Source organism: Apodemus sylvaticus, chromosome 12, assembly GCF_947179515.1.
Source record: "Apodemus sylvaticus chromosome 12, mApoSyl1.1, whole genome shotgun sequence".
In the NCBI taxonomy this organism is placed as follows: domain Eukaryota; kingdom Metazoa; phylum Chordata; class Mammalia; order Rodentia; family Muridae; genus Apodemus; species Apodemus sylvaticus.
Genome location: NC_067483.1, coordinates 67,159,911 through 67,173,853, shown reverse-complemented (window position 1 = coordinate 67,173,853; position 13,943 = coordinate 67,159,911). Strand labels below are relative to the sequence as shown.

The 13,943-nt window shown below is 42.8% G+C and overlaps 1 protein-coding gene across 2 annotated transcripts in view; it reads right to left on the bottom strand.

Annotated features, from left to right (window-relative positions):
• The window catches only part of Tnr (tenascin R), a 75,124-nt gene extending 62,671 nt beyond the window's left edge, over positions 1-12,453 (bottom strand). Inside the window, exons 1-4 of one of the 2 annotated variants that reach the window (XM_052200407.1) lie at positions 11,955-12,453; positions 10,062-10,538; positions 3,878-4,141; positions 1,004-1,119 (exon numbers count right to left, since the gene is read on the bottom strand). In XM_052200407.1, the coding sequence (XP_052056367.1) occupies positions 1,004-1,119; positions 3,878-4,141; positions 10,062-10,538; positions 11,955-12,453 (1,356 nt within the window). Of the gene's footprint in view, positions 1-1,003; positions 1,120-3,877; positions 4,142-10,061; positions 10,539-11,954 lie in introns of those variants that run through there. The other variant, XM_052200408.1, reaches the window with a different exon arrangement.
• Positions 12,454-13,943: the final 1,490 nt, after the last annotated feature.

Genomic DNA, 13,943 nt, shown 5'->3' with positions numbered 1-13,943 from the left:
CACACGGGAGTGTGAAAGCTCTGGAATAGAGCCTGAGACTTGGGGTTTTTGTCTTAAACCTGGCAGATGATGTCACTTAAGATCTCTGAGTCTTGGTCTCCACAGACTAAACAAAACTAAATGTAAAATGAAGGCTCATATTCCAGTTACTTGAAAGTCTTTTGTAGCTACAACATTCATGGCTGCAGGAATTTTGGAGTAGAAGAACAGTAAAAACCACTGGCTTGTTAGCCAAAAATGTGTCAGTTGTCGTTAAGTCTGATGAATGGCTCAAAAAATGCTTTCTGATGGTGAAGGATGAAGACAGAGGGGCAGAGTGTGCTGAACTCCGGATCCATGAGTGATACTTAGAGGGAATGTGAACAGAGCCAACCAGGCTGGAAACCGGAACAGCTCTGGTGACTTGCAGACAGTTCTGGGACTCATCAAATAAAACACTGCTCTAAAGACCAGAGGGGACTCTTAGGATACCCTTAACTCACAAGTTATAATAATGAGTTTGTTTAATGAAATTCTTGCTTAATGGAGTAGAAATTCATTTTTGACTAATTCAGAAAAACCAAGATTATGTTTTACATCTCTGACCTTCAGAGACTGAAGCCCATAAGCTAACTTTTTTTTACACTGATCTGTGGACCGTGTGACTGGTTCCTTTGGCTGTTCTTTTGTGCTGAGGATTCAACTTTCTGAAGTTTGCTTTTCAGGCTCACTATAAACACAGCCCCTCCAAACCCTCTCAGTAGGTAGTTAGATGTTGGCACTGCTTCCTATATGTCCCATCATCCAAGGTTGAGAGCTGAGCTCAGGTTGTATGTCTTAGATAGTCCTCTGGTCTGTGTGAGAACAGTATCCTATAGCCTAGACACTCACAACACGTCTTGTGTCTTTGGTAGCTTTGGCACTTTCATGGGATAGTACCTTCCCTTGCTACCCCTAACTCTAAGCTGAGGATTGAAATATACCAAATCGGGCTTGTTTAAGAGAGTTCACAGTTAAGTGTTACCTTTGGAATGAAGCTGATCTCCCACCCATCGAAGGAGAAAGAGAAGGGCTCCCACTGCACCTCCACGGTGGTCTCTGTGATCGTCTTGAACTGTAGTCCTTGAGGAGTGGGGAGATCTGGAACACAGCAATGTGGGTGGCAATGTCATGGCCATCCCTGGCAGAGGCAGAGATCGCTTCCTGGTGCTGTGTCTCGTGACCTCCCTTGGTGTCCTGGGTGGAGGAGAGGTGTGGTGGGCAATCCCAGTCCTGCTGCAGACAGAGTCTCAGTGGCAGGGCCAGCACTGTCATGTTGCCTGGGTACTCAGTGTGAGTGAGCATGTGAGAAAACTTAACAAACGTAATCAGTAGTTTTGTCCTTTCTATTTCATGATAGAAAATGTTAAAGGTAAAAACTTTAAAGTATCATGTTTTCTTTTCCTCTCTCACGTGGTAGGTCCTGGCGTTCAATAAAAAGCCTTTCTCAGAGGACTCAAATGCTACCTTTACGTGCCATGCAGGATTTCTGGGATACAAGATAGTATCTGATATCAATGTTTCTGTTTTACACCCAGGGAAAGGGAGACCCAGAGGAGGCTGGTTGGAGATGTGGGATAAACCAGCTTCAAGATGAAGCTGGATGCTTTTCTTGAGTATCTGAGGTGCAGTGAAATTACTGAGCTTCCAACCACTACACCTTGGATGGTCTGAATTTGCCACTTTACATATACAAAGGCAGCACAGGATTATACAGAGTGTCGCTCCCAATTCATCTTCTCTGAAGTCCCTCCTTTCTTCTCTCGCTCACCTAGTTTTGTTTTGCTCTTAAGCTCTCTCTTTTTTTCTCTCCCTTCCCCGCCCCCAAACACACACACACACACACACACACACACACACGTTTAGTGAGGTGGAAGTGTGCTTGTCCTCATGGAGTTCCAGACACCAGCCCTGAATACGACAGTGTGACTTTTCCCAGTTCTCTAGGAAGCCTGCTCCCTCCTTAGTGTTCCTTGTCAGGCGATTCCCACTGGAAAAGGACAGATTCTAGCTTTAACTTTTTTTTTTTTCCTGTAGATTAGCTTCCCTGGTGGGAAGGCAGGGCTGATTCTGAAGCCACTTGAAGGAATGTTAGGTGAGTTGACATGCCTTTGTCTTTGTCACCTAGGAGCTAGCCTGAGGGGATGTTCTGAATTGGCCTAATGAAAGCCACCAGGGATGGAAACCACATCAAGACATGGGTGTGGATCAGAGAGGAGCAGCTTCCCAGACAGGCCAGGCACTCTAGGGGCTGGCTCATCCCCCACACAGTGGGAAAGGCGGCAGATGGTGACCTGCCTCCACACAATCCCTGCAGATATTTAAAACTAGTTCTCAGGCACCAGATTTTTTTTTTAAGGGTCAGATATAAACAAAGATAATTATAGGCAGATTAACACACTCAGTGTTCACAAGAAGTCCAATATTATCCAAAGACTTTAGACACCCGGCAATGGAGCAAGGTGACTTCTTAAGCCCATGTCCCTGTCTCTACATCTTTCAAATCTCAGTCTTTGACCTCTTTGAGGACCTTGGGACCAACTCTTTTTAACTTGACATTTTCATTTTTTCTGAATTTTCCTGGCATTTGTTATCCAAATGTCATTTGTCACTTGAGACCTATATAAAACGAGCTCAGAACTTTATTTCCCTATATGGTCATAAGTTCTCCTTATAGACCCCCAAGGGCTTTCTGAATTCTGAGGGTCCCTGTTTCCATGGTCTACTTCTTGTTCCTCTCTCTTGTTATTGCTAGTCTGGGCTTTTCAGTCTGCATCCTTCAGATGTTCTTTGTAGAATCTAGCTAGACACAGCCCCTTTTCGTTGCTGTCTCTATGAGGCAGACAGGCATCTGCAACGCAGATTCTGCATTAGATCTGGGGCAGAAGAATGCAGCCTGCTGTCCAACTATCAGAAATCTCTTTCCTCAGAGCTTCTCATCTTAGTTGTGGAAAGTTGAAAGTAGTTTTACAGACTCATTGTAAAAATGTAAGAGTTCAGAAGTATAAAAGGAACACAAATAGTGTTTCCTTCCTTATTTTGAGCAGATTCAATGTTAATACTTGGTAAGCTATCTCTTATATTTTTCTGTGATGAACTAAGCATACACAGAACATAAGGATCTAGAGGACCCCTCTTGTTATTAAGAAATAATAAAAATAAAAATGGAAAATAAAATAATAATAACAATAATAATAATAATAATAATAAAAGTTTGGAATTATGGAGACAGTTCAGCTTGCATTATGTCTACATCTTTGCTCTTACTCTCTCCATTACAGTTTTCTAAATTATTTTCTAGAACCTCAACTTGTGCTCCTAAAGTGACTATTAGGGTATTTTGCTAAAGTAAAATGTCATAAAGAGATGACATCACATCTTTATTAGAGATAAATATCATCATCCGTAGCCTAAAATAATGTTGCTATTGTTGTTTTCCCCTCACTCTGCTTAGTGCTCAACCACCTGTAACATTTAGCCCTTGTTTATTATATTGTACTCCAAAGCTCTTAGTTTTGAATCCCTAACTAGATTTAAAGGTCTGTGTAAGTCTCATACTTCACTGGACTTCCAGTAGAGTCTAGCTTATAACAAATCAGTGTTGAATAATTAAAATGTTGTTTGTTCTAGAGTTCGTGGATGTTGCCTGAATTTAGAAGCTCTTATAATCAGAAGTGCCTGTTTCACAATGGAACCTTTTTAAATGGGTTTTCACATCTGAAACCTTTATCCTCCCCCCCAAATAGCAAACTATTGCAGGCGTCCCTAAAGAATTAAGAAAAGACACTACTTTCATGAATGCCCATGATCTCATGTAGGAGAAAATAAAAATGAAGCAGGACGGGGAAATGGTACGTACGAGTGGCCACCTTGGCAGTGATGGGAAGGCTGAGGATGTTGCTAATGACAGCATAGACGCTGATGTTGTAGGTGAGACCTGGCTCCAGCTCCGTGATGGTGACACCACTCCAATCTCCAGGTACCCGCTGCTGGAGCTGAAGGCCCCCCAGGGCCGTCGGCTGGTAAGAGATCACATATTCCGTCACTGCCATCGGCCCGTCCCATTCCAGCTCAATGGACCTGTCGCTGATACCAGCCACTCGCAAGTCCTCTGGAGGGGCAACTACCAGGAGGCAACACATAGACAGCATGAGCTCAGAGGATTGCCGTTCCCAGCCCGGACTCAAGTTTCTTGCTACATCTTACCCCCTTATTTCATGTCTGGTGTTCTGTTGGGCTCCATGGCTTGGTTCTCTACTGAAAGATTCCAAGCTCCCCATAAATGAATGTAGCTGTTGGGGCCCTTTACTGCCTTGTGAAAGCTGTCTGTCAAATTTTTAGGAAGTCTGCCTGACTGCTCCCAGGTATTGTCATTGTTAAAGATTAAACAATATGAAGGGGAAGTTAAGCAAATTGTGTCTAAAAGTTAATTATTTAAAACTCATCATTTTAAAATCTTACTGCATCTTATAATTAGCTATGCTGAAAAGGTGATTTTTTTTGTGTGTTGCGTCTCTGGTAGAAATACTACATAACTGTGTTTGTTCTGTTGCATGTCTGTTTCCAATTCCACATTTAATGTTGTCACATGAGTATCTCGAAACTGGCATGGAGGTGTTTATACCATGGACATTTGCAAAAGCTACAAATGGAGGCTTACTTGTTTGTTTTCCTTCATAGAGCCAGATGTGAGCTTTTTCACAGCACACCACCAGTTAAGCAGCTTGGTACTTTAATAAATTACTGCCGTCAGACTGTCCTGACAGCCAGTTCTGATTTAGCAAGTGGAAATAAAGACTAATTCTTGTTTTTCTTACAAATTATAAGAAGCCAAAGCAGGATGTCCTGTATCTCATGGCTTAATGAAGATGCTCAGTAGTCCTTTCTTATAACATTCCTCCTTTTAAAAGGATGGCATTTAAGTCTTGAAGCAAATGTAACTTGTTTCAAACTAATTTTCATTAGCCTTGACCTTGGAGAGGTTGACCAGAAAGCCTTCTTGAGAGTTTTACTTTTCTCACTTGTCCAGCTTTGAAATGCTGTGCAGAGTTGCCAAAGGTTAAACCATATTGAAATAGCCTCTCTTGTCCAGCTCCCTTAGGAAGTGAGGATTCACTGAAGGATGGGCATCAAATCATTGAACCTTTAAGACTAATTAGAAGGCTAACTCTAGTGTCTATAATTGGACCTGCTCATAGATTACAGCAAAGATCAGGCCAAGATGTAAGTGATCGTAATTAACTTCCGTGTTGGTATGTGGTAGAGGTTCCCATTGGTTGAAGAGTTATTATTGGTTTTGAATTTCTGTCTGGGTTATCTTATACTTTCATCTTTAAAAAATACAGGGCCAGGCTAGGTACTTTCATAGGGGCCTGAGAGCCAGAGGAGAGCACATGCCTCCTCTAGCTCACATGAGAAACCTTCAATTCTTGCCTAAGAGAACTGAGCATCCCTTTAACTGATCCAAGATTCATGGGAAAGACCAATATCACAAGTCTATAATGCTATAATATAATTGTTATATTTACTTTTGCTTTTGCCCCAAACCATTCTCTATATTTAACAATTGAGAAAATGAAATTTCTTCTGCATTAAGAGGGGAAACCTTATCTGAAACAGGAAGTCTATACTTTTTTCTTGTTTAATCAATTTATTTATCTTTGTTTTCACAGTATAGTAGTCATAATGTAGCCCAGGCAGTACTGGAGCATACAATTCTCCTGCCTCACCCCATTTCCCTGATTGCTGGGATAATAGCTTTGTACTATTATTTCTACACACTTAAAATTTACCCTAAACAAACTTTCAAAACTAAAAAACAAATGTGTAAATGAACACATGCTATTTGGCATGGGTTTGTTTGTTTGTTTTGTGTGTGTATGTATTGGTATGTGTATTTGTGTGTGTGTGTGTTTGCTCTGTACCAGGAAAACATTTACATATTAACCTCCCACCAGCACAGAAGGATAGGTTTTATTATTACTCCTAATTTATAAATAAGGAAACTGAGGCACACAACAAGCAAACACAGGAATGACAATTTGAATCCAGGTACAATGATTAGAGAAGCTGTCAGCCAATAGAGAATTCTCCATTACAGTTATAAATTACTTCAATCATAAAGTATGTCAGATATATTATTCAACTAATTAAAAATCCTTTTGTGGTTGGTAGGTAGGTAGAGTAATCTTAACACCACAAAAGATGCTGATGGAGGGATGTGCCAAAGTCCAGGGAACTGAGTCAGAGCAGAGTGACTTAAACTCGGATCTTTCACAGAGCAAACTACACACCACACCTGCTTTCTTCTTTCATGCATACACAGCCTTTCAAGGACTGTATAGAAGCCCCATGAGAAACAGTCCAAATGACCCAGACTTGAGTTCAACAAAGATTTTTCTTGTGCTACCACCTCCTCTTGTGAGTCAACACCGAAACTTACTGACAGGAAACCTCCTGTCAGGGGCAGAAATGGTCATTCCAAACTTCAAGGCAACTCTTGGGGCTGTGGAACTAGTCAGATTATTCCTTTTTTTGATTCTTCCAGAAAACCAGAGTTAATGGTGACAGTGGTGGGTAATCTAAGCAGGGCATCTAGAATCATAAGACATTTATTTATCCTCCTCATCTCAGACAGTGAATCACTCAGGAGTGAGTCTCAGACAGACTCCTTCACATCTGACCGGTAGAACAGCATCTGCCATCACCTGTGGTGGAAGTGCTGTGGTGAGTGATGGGCCAATGAAGATGTCAGCCATTGCTATCAAACAAAACAATACAGAACTATAAAGCAAATAGCAAAAGCAATCCATGCAATGAGTGGGTGGGGAGTACCAAGCATTTGCAACCTCACTCCTTTACAGAATCCACCGGGAGACCTCATGAGCACCTTAGTGAGCACCCTGGAAGGCAGTTCCAGGCTGCGTTTTACTCCATAGAGCATGTGGTTTCAGGAGCCAGAGGTCAGGCAACTTGTCTTGACAGAGCTGAGCAACAATGATGATAAATCTCTGCACATCTCACTGAATTCCAGAGAACCTTGTCCAGCCACTCTTAGGGAGCGTTCACCAGCTCACTCACCAGCTCCTAAGCTGACCTCCCTCATGGGGTAGATGTGCACAAGGGACTCTAGGTGTTTCTCATTAAAATAAAAATAAACAAAAACCATTTGCTGGTCTCAGCATTTATGTCAAAAGATTTCTCATTGTATATTTGATGACAACAATTTTATTTTGCAACTCTGGTTTAGTGTCTCAAAGAGGTTTAGAAAATTCGAGAAGTTGGTGGGTGACCAGGGTTCTCATTCTTACTCTGCTCTTAATGGGCTGTTGGTGCTGGGAAAAACCTGTCTCTGTCTGCTGCTTTTCAAATCTGTAAAACAAGAGACTCAATGTAGCTTTTTTTCTGAAGCTTGCTTTAAATACTTGAACTCAGGAGGTTTTGTTGTATTATCTTTGCATGGGCAAAGGACAAGACAGAAAGATTCATTGGCATACCATGAGCAGAGATCACAGCTAGAAGTCAACTGTAATGGTCTTGCTGTCAACTAGTCAATTGTATGGATGCTGCCATACAGGGGGGCCTCATAATGAAATCTACAAGGTGTGCAGCTATTCTCCATGTCCTGCCAAAGAAAAATAGTGACCTACAAAGAAGTCTACTTTGTGGCTCTTGATGTTTTCACCTTTCTGACCCTTCTGCCCCCTCTTGCTCTGTGCTCCTGGGAGCTGTCTTACATGCACCTGGCCAGAAATGCCAAACAGTGAGTAAACAGGCCCCACTCCTGCATTCACAAAGAGCTAGTAAAGTAGCACTTTAGATAATGGCCCGCATCCCTTTCTGGAAGAGACCTGTGGCACTTGGTTTTAAAGGCAGGCATTAAGAGGTGTTCCTCCTGCACTGAGAGTTGGCTCCAGGGTTGCTATAGAAACAGATAGAGATTATGCAACTGTCCTTCCTCATGGGCTTTGAACCAGCAAAGAAAATTTATCTGGGTTTGCTGTCTTCCCCAAGCAGGGCAGAGCCCTTATGTCAGAGGTAGCATGGATGCTCGGTTTGGACTTGACCCAGATACAGCTGTATGAGCAGCTGCTGAATCTTGTCTGATGTGACCAAGGCCTCGTGTCTCCAGTTCAGTTTGAACACTGGATCAGATCAAGTTGTTTTGTTATTGTTGTTGTTGTTTTACAAATAGACTTGACCCTGTGGAAACCCACATCTAGAGTATGACAATTATATGCAGATTCACAAATATTGATTGTATTCTTGTGCTGTAGCATAGCATTGAGACAGCTTGACTCAAGTTGACCCTTGACATCCTCTGGGTGGGGCCTTCAGGAGTCTCACCCTCTTGGTAGTAACAAGGTTATGTTTCATGCTTCCAGCACCTGCCCTTGTGCTTGGGAAAAAGAAATGCTGAGGGCCAACTTCAGCTTCAGTTGAATAATTGGTATTAATGGCTAGACTTTTAGAAAGGAATTTCAATTCAGTAAACAGAATTGAAAGGCTAGATGAAATAATTGACTGTAGAAGAAAGGCTGAAGAGATGGCTCAGCAGTTAAGAGCACTGACTGCTCTTTTGAAGGTCCTGAGTTCAAATCTAAGCAATCACATGGTGGCTCGCAACCATCCGTAATGAGATCTGACACCCTCTTCTGGAGTGTCTGAAGACAGCTACAGTGTACTTATATATAATAAATAAGTAAATCTTTTTCAAAAAAAAAAGAAAAAAATATTTCTTTCCAAGCAATGAGCTTTTATTGTTTTCCCTTCGTTGTCCTTAATTCTTCAGAAGGGCTTAATCTGAAGCTACAAATGCAGATGCTGAATGAAAAAAAGCCATGGATGGGGGCTTCCCAGGACTTGCCCCTTAGAAATTAGTAGACTTGCTCAACTGGGAAGCTTTAAAATGTTTGTTTTTATTTATTTAAAAGTTAAAAAATCCCAGAAGGTATTCTGATTTCATAATGGGTAGGATCAATTATGTAATCTATATTTGTAAGAGCACAAATGTATCAGCAATGGTTACTGATTTAGTTGGTAGGAGATGAACAATAAAGAAACAGTGGGAGTTATAGGATTGGGGGGGGGGCAAAAAAGGCATAAAAGCCACCACCAGCCCCACAAAATACTGCCATCTCCCTCATGGCTGGGTTTAGGATCTGGAACCCCATGGCAAGACATGACTCTTCTGTCATTTTCTACAATGTAGACTACATATGGAGTTGGTTCTGTTTGTGCTATAGTCTTCTGGAACAAAATGAGTCATATCTATTTAATATTCTATACTAATTGTTAGAATGTCAGCTCCTTGGTAATTTCATAAATCAATTCCATTCTACAATCTGTAAGCTAACCAGATAAACAAAGAACTAGAGCCCTCCTCCCTTAAGCAGTGCTATATGCTGCTGATGGGCAAGGGAGATATTTCTAAGCAGGTACAAGAAGTCCTGAGTTAAAGACCAGCCTTACCTAGCATGGTCCGGTGACCTTTTTCTACTTGCTATGATTTGAATATGGTTTGTGTGTGTGTCCCTTTAGGCTTCAAGAATTGAAATTTAATGCCCATTCGGACTTAGTAAAAAGAGTAAAAACTCAGTGACCCAGACTAGCTAGTTCATCAGAGTGCACCCCATGATTGAATTCTTGTGACTCCTTGTCCTATGTTTTAGCTTGCCAGTAAGAAGGCTTTCACTAGATGTAGCCACCTTTCCATGAACTTCTAGAACTGCAGTCCCAAATAAGCTACTTTATAACTCACACCCCTCCGTTTTTGTGTTATTTGATAACAGAATGGGCTAATAAAGCAGTCACCCTGCCTTAAGGACAGTAGTAGTTAAGAACCTTATGGTGCTGTCATCTCTACTATCATTGTCTTGGTTCTAGTCTCAGGGGTGGAGATCCAGATCTTATTCTGAATATGAACTCACTAATTGTTATGGACTTGCAAACAGTTGCTACAGCAAGCAAATGAGTACAACCAAACCGGGAATTATTTTTTCTCCCCCAACCAACTGGAGCTAGCCCCAGAAGCCCCTTCCTACCTGCTGAGCAGTCAGGGCCCTGGTAGCCCTCCTCACAGATGCAGAGCCCCTCCTGGCAGTGACCTCTCCCACTGCAGGCATTCAGACACCGTCGCTGGCTGCAGTCCTCACCAGCATAGCCCTCTTGGCACAGGCAGGTACCATTGGCACATTGCCCCTTCCCTGAACAGTCCCCAGGGCAGCGCAGCTCCCTGCAGTCCTCGCCTGTGTAGGGCTCTTCACAGACACATTCCCCATCCACACAGAGTCCTCGGGAACTGCAGTCTGTTGGGCACCGGAGCTCTGAACAGTCGTCTCCGCTGTATTCACTGTCACAAATGCACTGGCCATCGACACACACACCCCGACTGGAGCAGCCCAGTGGGCAGTAGGGCTCTGAGCAGTTCTTGCCAAACCAGCCTTCATTGCAGATGCAGCCACAGGACTCGAAGCTAAAGTTGCCATGGCCGCTACAGTGAGGGACATAGTCCAGTTGTCCTAGAATGGCCAAGGAGAAGGTCAAAGGGCAGCAGTAGCCTCTCATAAATGGTGCTGGGAAGGGGTGAACAGAGACTGGTACTCATCCCTTCATCACACTGGTGCTGTTGAGAGTTAACTACAATGTAGTTTGGTACAAATTCAACTTAATACATGTTTTCACCCACTGCAGTTGTCTATGCCTAAGACAGCACTGAGGGTAAAGATGGATAAGATCCGAGTCATTGTCCTCTGACAGATCACTTTCAGAGTACCTTAAACTGGGTTCATAGAAGTGACTTATTAAAATAATGTTTCCAGAAGAAACTTGTCATAGTGGTTTTGGGGGATCAAAAAGGAACATGGCTGAGACAGAGTGTGGTTATGCAAAGTCCCTGAAAGAGTGACTCAGGTTCCTCCCCAGGAAAACACTTGCACCCAAGATGAAATTATACTTGTTCCTTATCATCCAGCTGCTTAGATCTGAACATCAATCTGTAGCTTCGAAGAGAGAAAACTGGGTGCAAGGCTGATGTGCAGCTGATGGTAGCTGTTGCTTATATGATAGTGGGTGTGTTAATAGTTAATAGCTTCTTATTGCTCTCATATGTCATTGTTGTAGACAAGGAAGAAGAGTCATAAGCCATGTGATTGGCTTATGACTCTCACAAGCCACAAGTAGCAGAGCAGATCTGTACTCAAAGTCTGACTCTGAAGTCTTGGTCACATCTTATAGTGAGGAACAGATGGACAAAGACAGAAGCAAACCCACTGACTATTCAGCCTTCTGGAGAAAGGAATACTGTGTGTGTGTGTGCACGCGTGTGCATGTGCGTGTATGTGAGTGTGTGTGTGTATGCATGTGTGTGTATGCACATGACACTCAATGCAGGCATATGTGAAAACACATGCCTATGTTCACGGAGTGGATTGAGATAAAACTTCCAACTTGCTGGAGAAGATAGGGTCAGTCCTTTGGGACCTAAATGACTATCATTTTCTCAGATGGAAGAAAGGCTGTGAGTGAATGAACAGAGTACCACATTCTCTAGTCAGTCAGGTTAACACGAACAGATATCAACTCAACAGCCTGTGAAGACCAAAGATGAATGAAGACAGACATCAAATTCCCTGCCGGCCATCAAAGTTACTGTGCTGAGCCGAGTACCATTACCTGACTCATCTCCCCCCCAAAATCAGGTTAATATATTTCAAACTGGGTAAGCAGTGGTGAGAATCCCTGCACTAAACCCCCCAGGGGATGGCTGCATTTAGATCTTACAGATGACACATTTAACTGGGAGCTATATACTGGGCATGTTTTTCTATGACCCTGTGAAGAGATGCTGGGTTTTTCTTCCTCTCATCCCACCTCCCTCTCCACTCAGCTGTTTCCTTATCCTCCAGGGACCGGGCTGCAAGCTCTTTAGACTTTACCTGTGGCAGCACTTTCCTGACAGCAGTTGGTGTTGCACTGGTCTCGGAGCAGGGACACCTCCCTTTCCAGCATCTCGATCCGGCTCAACAGTTCCTGCAGTACCTGGGAAGAACTTGCACATGAGCAGGCTTTTTTGGGGAGGTTGATCTTGTGGGTAAAGGTGACCTGGCTTTCATGGTCTGAGGTCTGGCCTGTGTATTCCGCCAGAGAATCATCTTCGGCACTCAAGTCCTGCTCAGCTGAGGCCTCCAGCCCTGAGGAACAGAGGCTTTCAAGTGGCACATTGATGTTATACACATGGTTGAAGACCATAGGCTGTTCCTTGCTGGATGCATTGTAGCTGGAAGCCCCTCCTTCCTCCTCCACAGTTTGTCTCTGGACCCTTTCTGTAGTCACCTCCAGCCGGCATTCAGAAGGCTTGAGCATGGATCCCAACAGGATCAGGTTTACACCAATGAGCATGTTCTTCAGGACTACTGTTTCCCCGTCCATCCCCATCTTCTCAGCCAGAACTTGGCTCAAGAGCTCTCGGTAGTAGCCAGCATGGAGTTATAGGAATCTGCAAGAGAAAGCAAGGGTTCGTATGAACTTGAAAACCTGTGCCAGGCCACATGGCTCTCATTCTGTAAAGCTAGAACATACAGAGAGAAGTTCTCTGAGGCTATGTGGAAAATTGGGAGGAGACAGTGTTTGTCAGTCAGAAATCTGGGTCTTCTCTCAAAGACTGGATTCTTGATAACGGACATCACTTCTACATAGGGGTATTGTTATGACTTTAGACTCAAATGGCCCCCTCCCAAAGCTTGGTTAAGAGCTGGAGGGTATCTGAGAATTGGATTATGAAGGATTTGATTTCATCAATAGATTAATCCATTGATGGATTCATACATTTGCAGTATTAAATAGTTGGAAGGAGCAGATGACTGCTTCAAAGGTTGTGATGATCTGAATAAGAATGGCTCCCATAGACTCACATGTTTGAATTCCTAGTCACCAAGAAGTGCTACTATTTGGACAGATTAGAAGGATTAGGAAGTATGGACTTGTTGGAGGATGTGTGTCACTGGGGTTGGGATTTGAGGTTTCAAAAGCCCATGCCAGGCTCAGAGGCTCTCTTTGCCTATGGATCAGAATATAGCTTTTAGCTACAGTCCTGCCTGAATGCCACCATATTCTCTGCCATGATGATAATGAACTAAACCTCCAAAACTATAAGCAACCCTCCAACTAAATGCTTTCTCGTATCAGAGTTGCCTTAGTCGTTGTGTCTCTTCACAGCATCAGAACAGTGACTAAGACATTTCTGTCTTCTCTTTGCTTCCCAGCCACCACAAAATGGGCAGCTTTGTTCTGCCACATCCTCTGCCATGATGGACTGAAACTTTTGAAATGAGACAAAAATTTGTTTCTCCTTGAAATTGTTCTTTCTGGTCTTTTGTCACAACTCTGAAATATCAGACTAATGTAGGTATTTAGTCATAGACTACAATAGTCTGTCCCCATAGTATGCAAGGAAATTCTAGAATACTTGTCAGGAATGGAGGCTCTGTGGACAGCCTCTTCTACTGAGAAGAGATCAAAGCATCTCTTCACTTCTAAATTAGGATTAAGATAAAGTGGACCACAGAAACTTTGGGGGTATTCCTATGTCTCCTCAAATATTTATTATGAAGGAACCTCAATAGACATGTTAAATAACTCATCCATCAACTCCTTTAAGCTCACCTATTCAACACAGGTTGACTTCACAAAAACCAACCAGTCAAATAATATAGTCCTAGGCAGTTTGTGATTGTTAATTATCCTTGGGTACATTTGTGATTTATCTAGGATGATGTGAGCCAAGCTTTGTTTTAATCTTCTCATTAGTATAGTCCCCATGCTCTGTGACCACAGGGTGCCTTTCTTCCGAGGTCCTGTTTAAATTGCTAAAATAATGAATTAGCTCCTTCGCTGGTTACCTAGTCATCAAGAACCATGCAGTATAA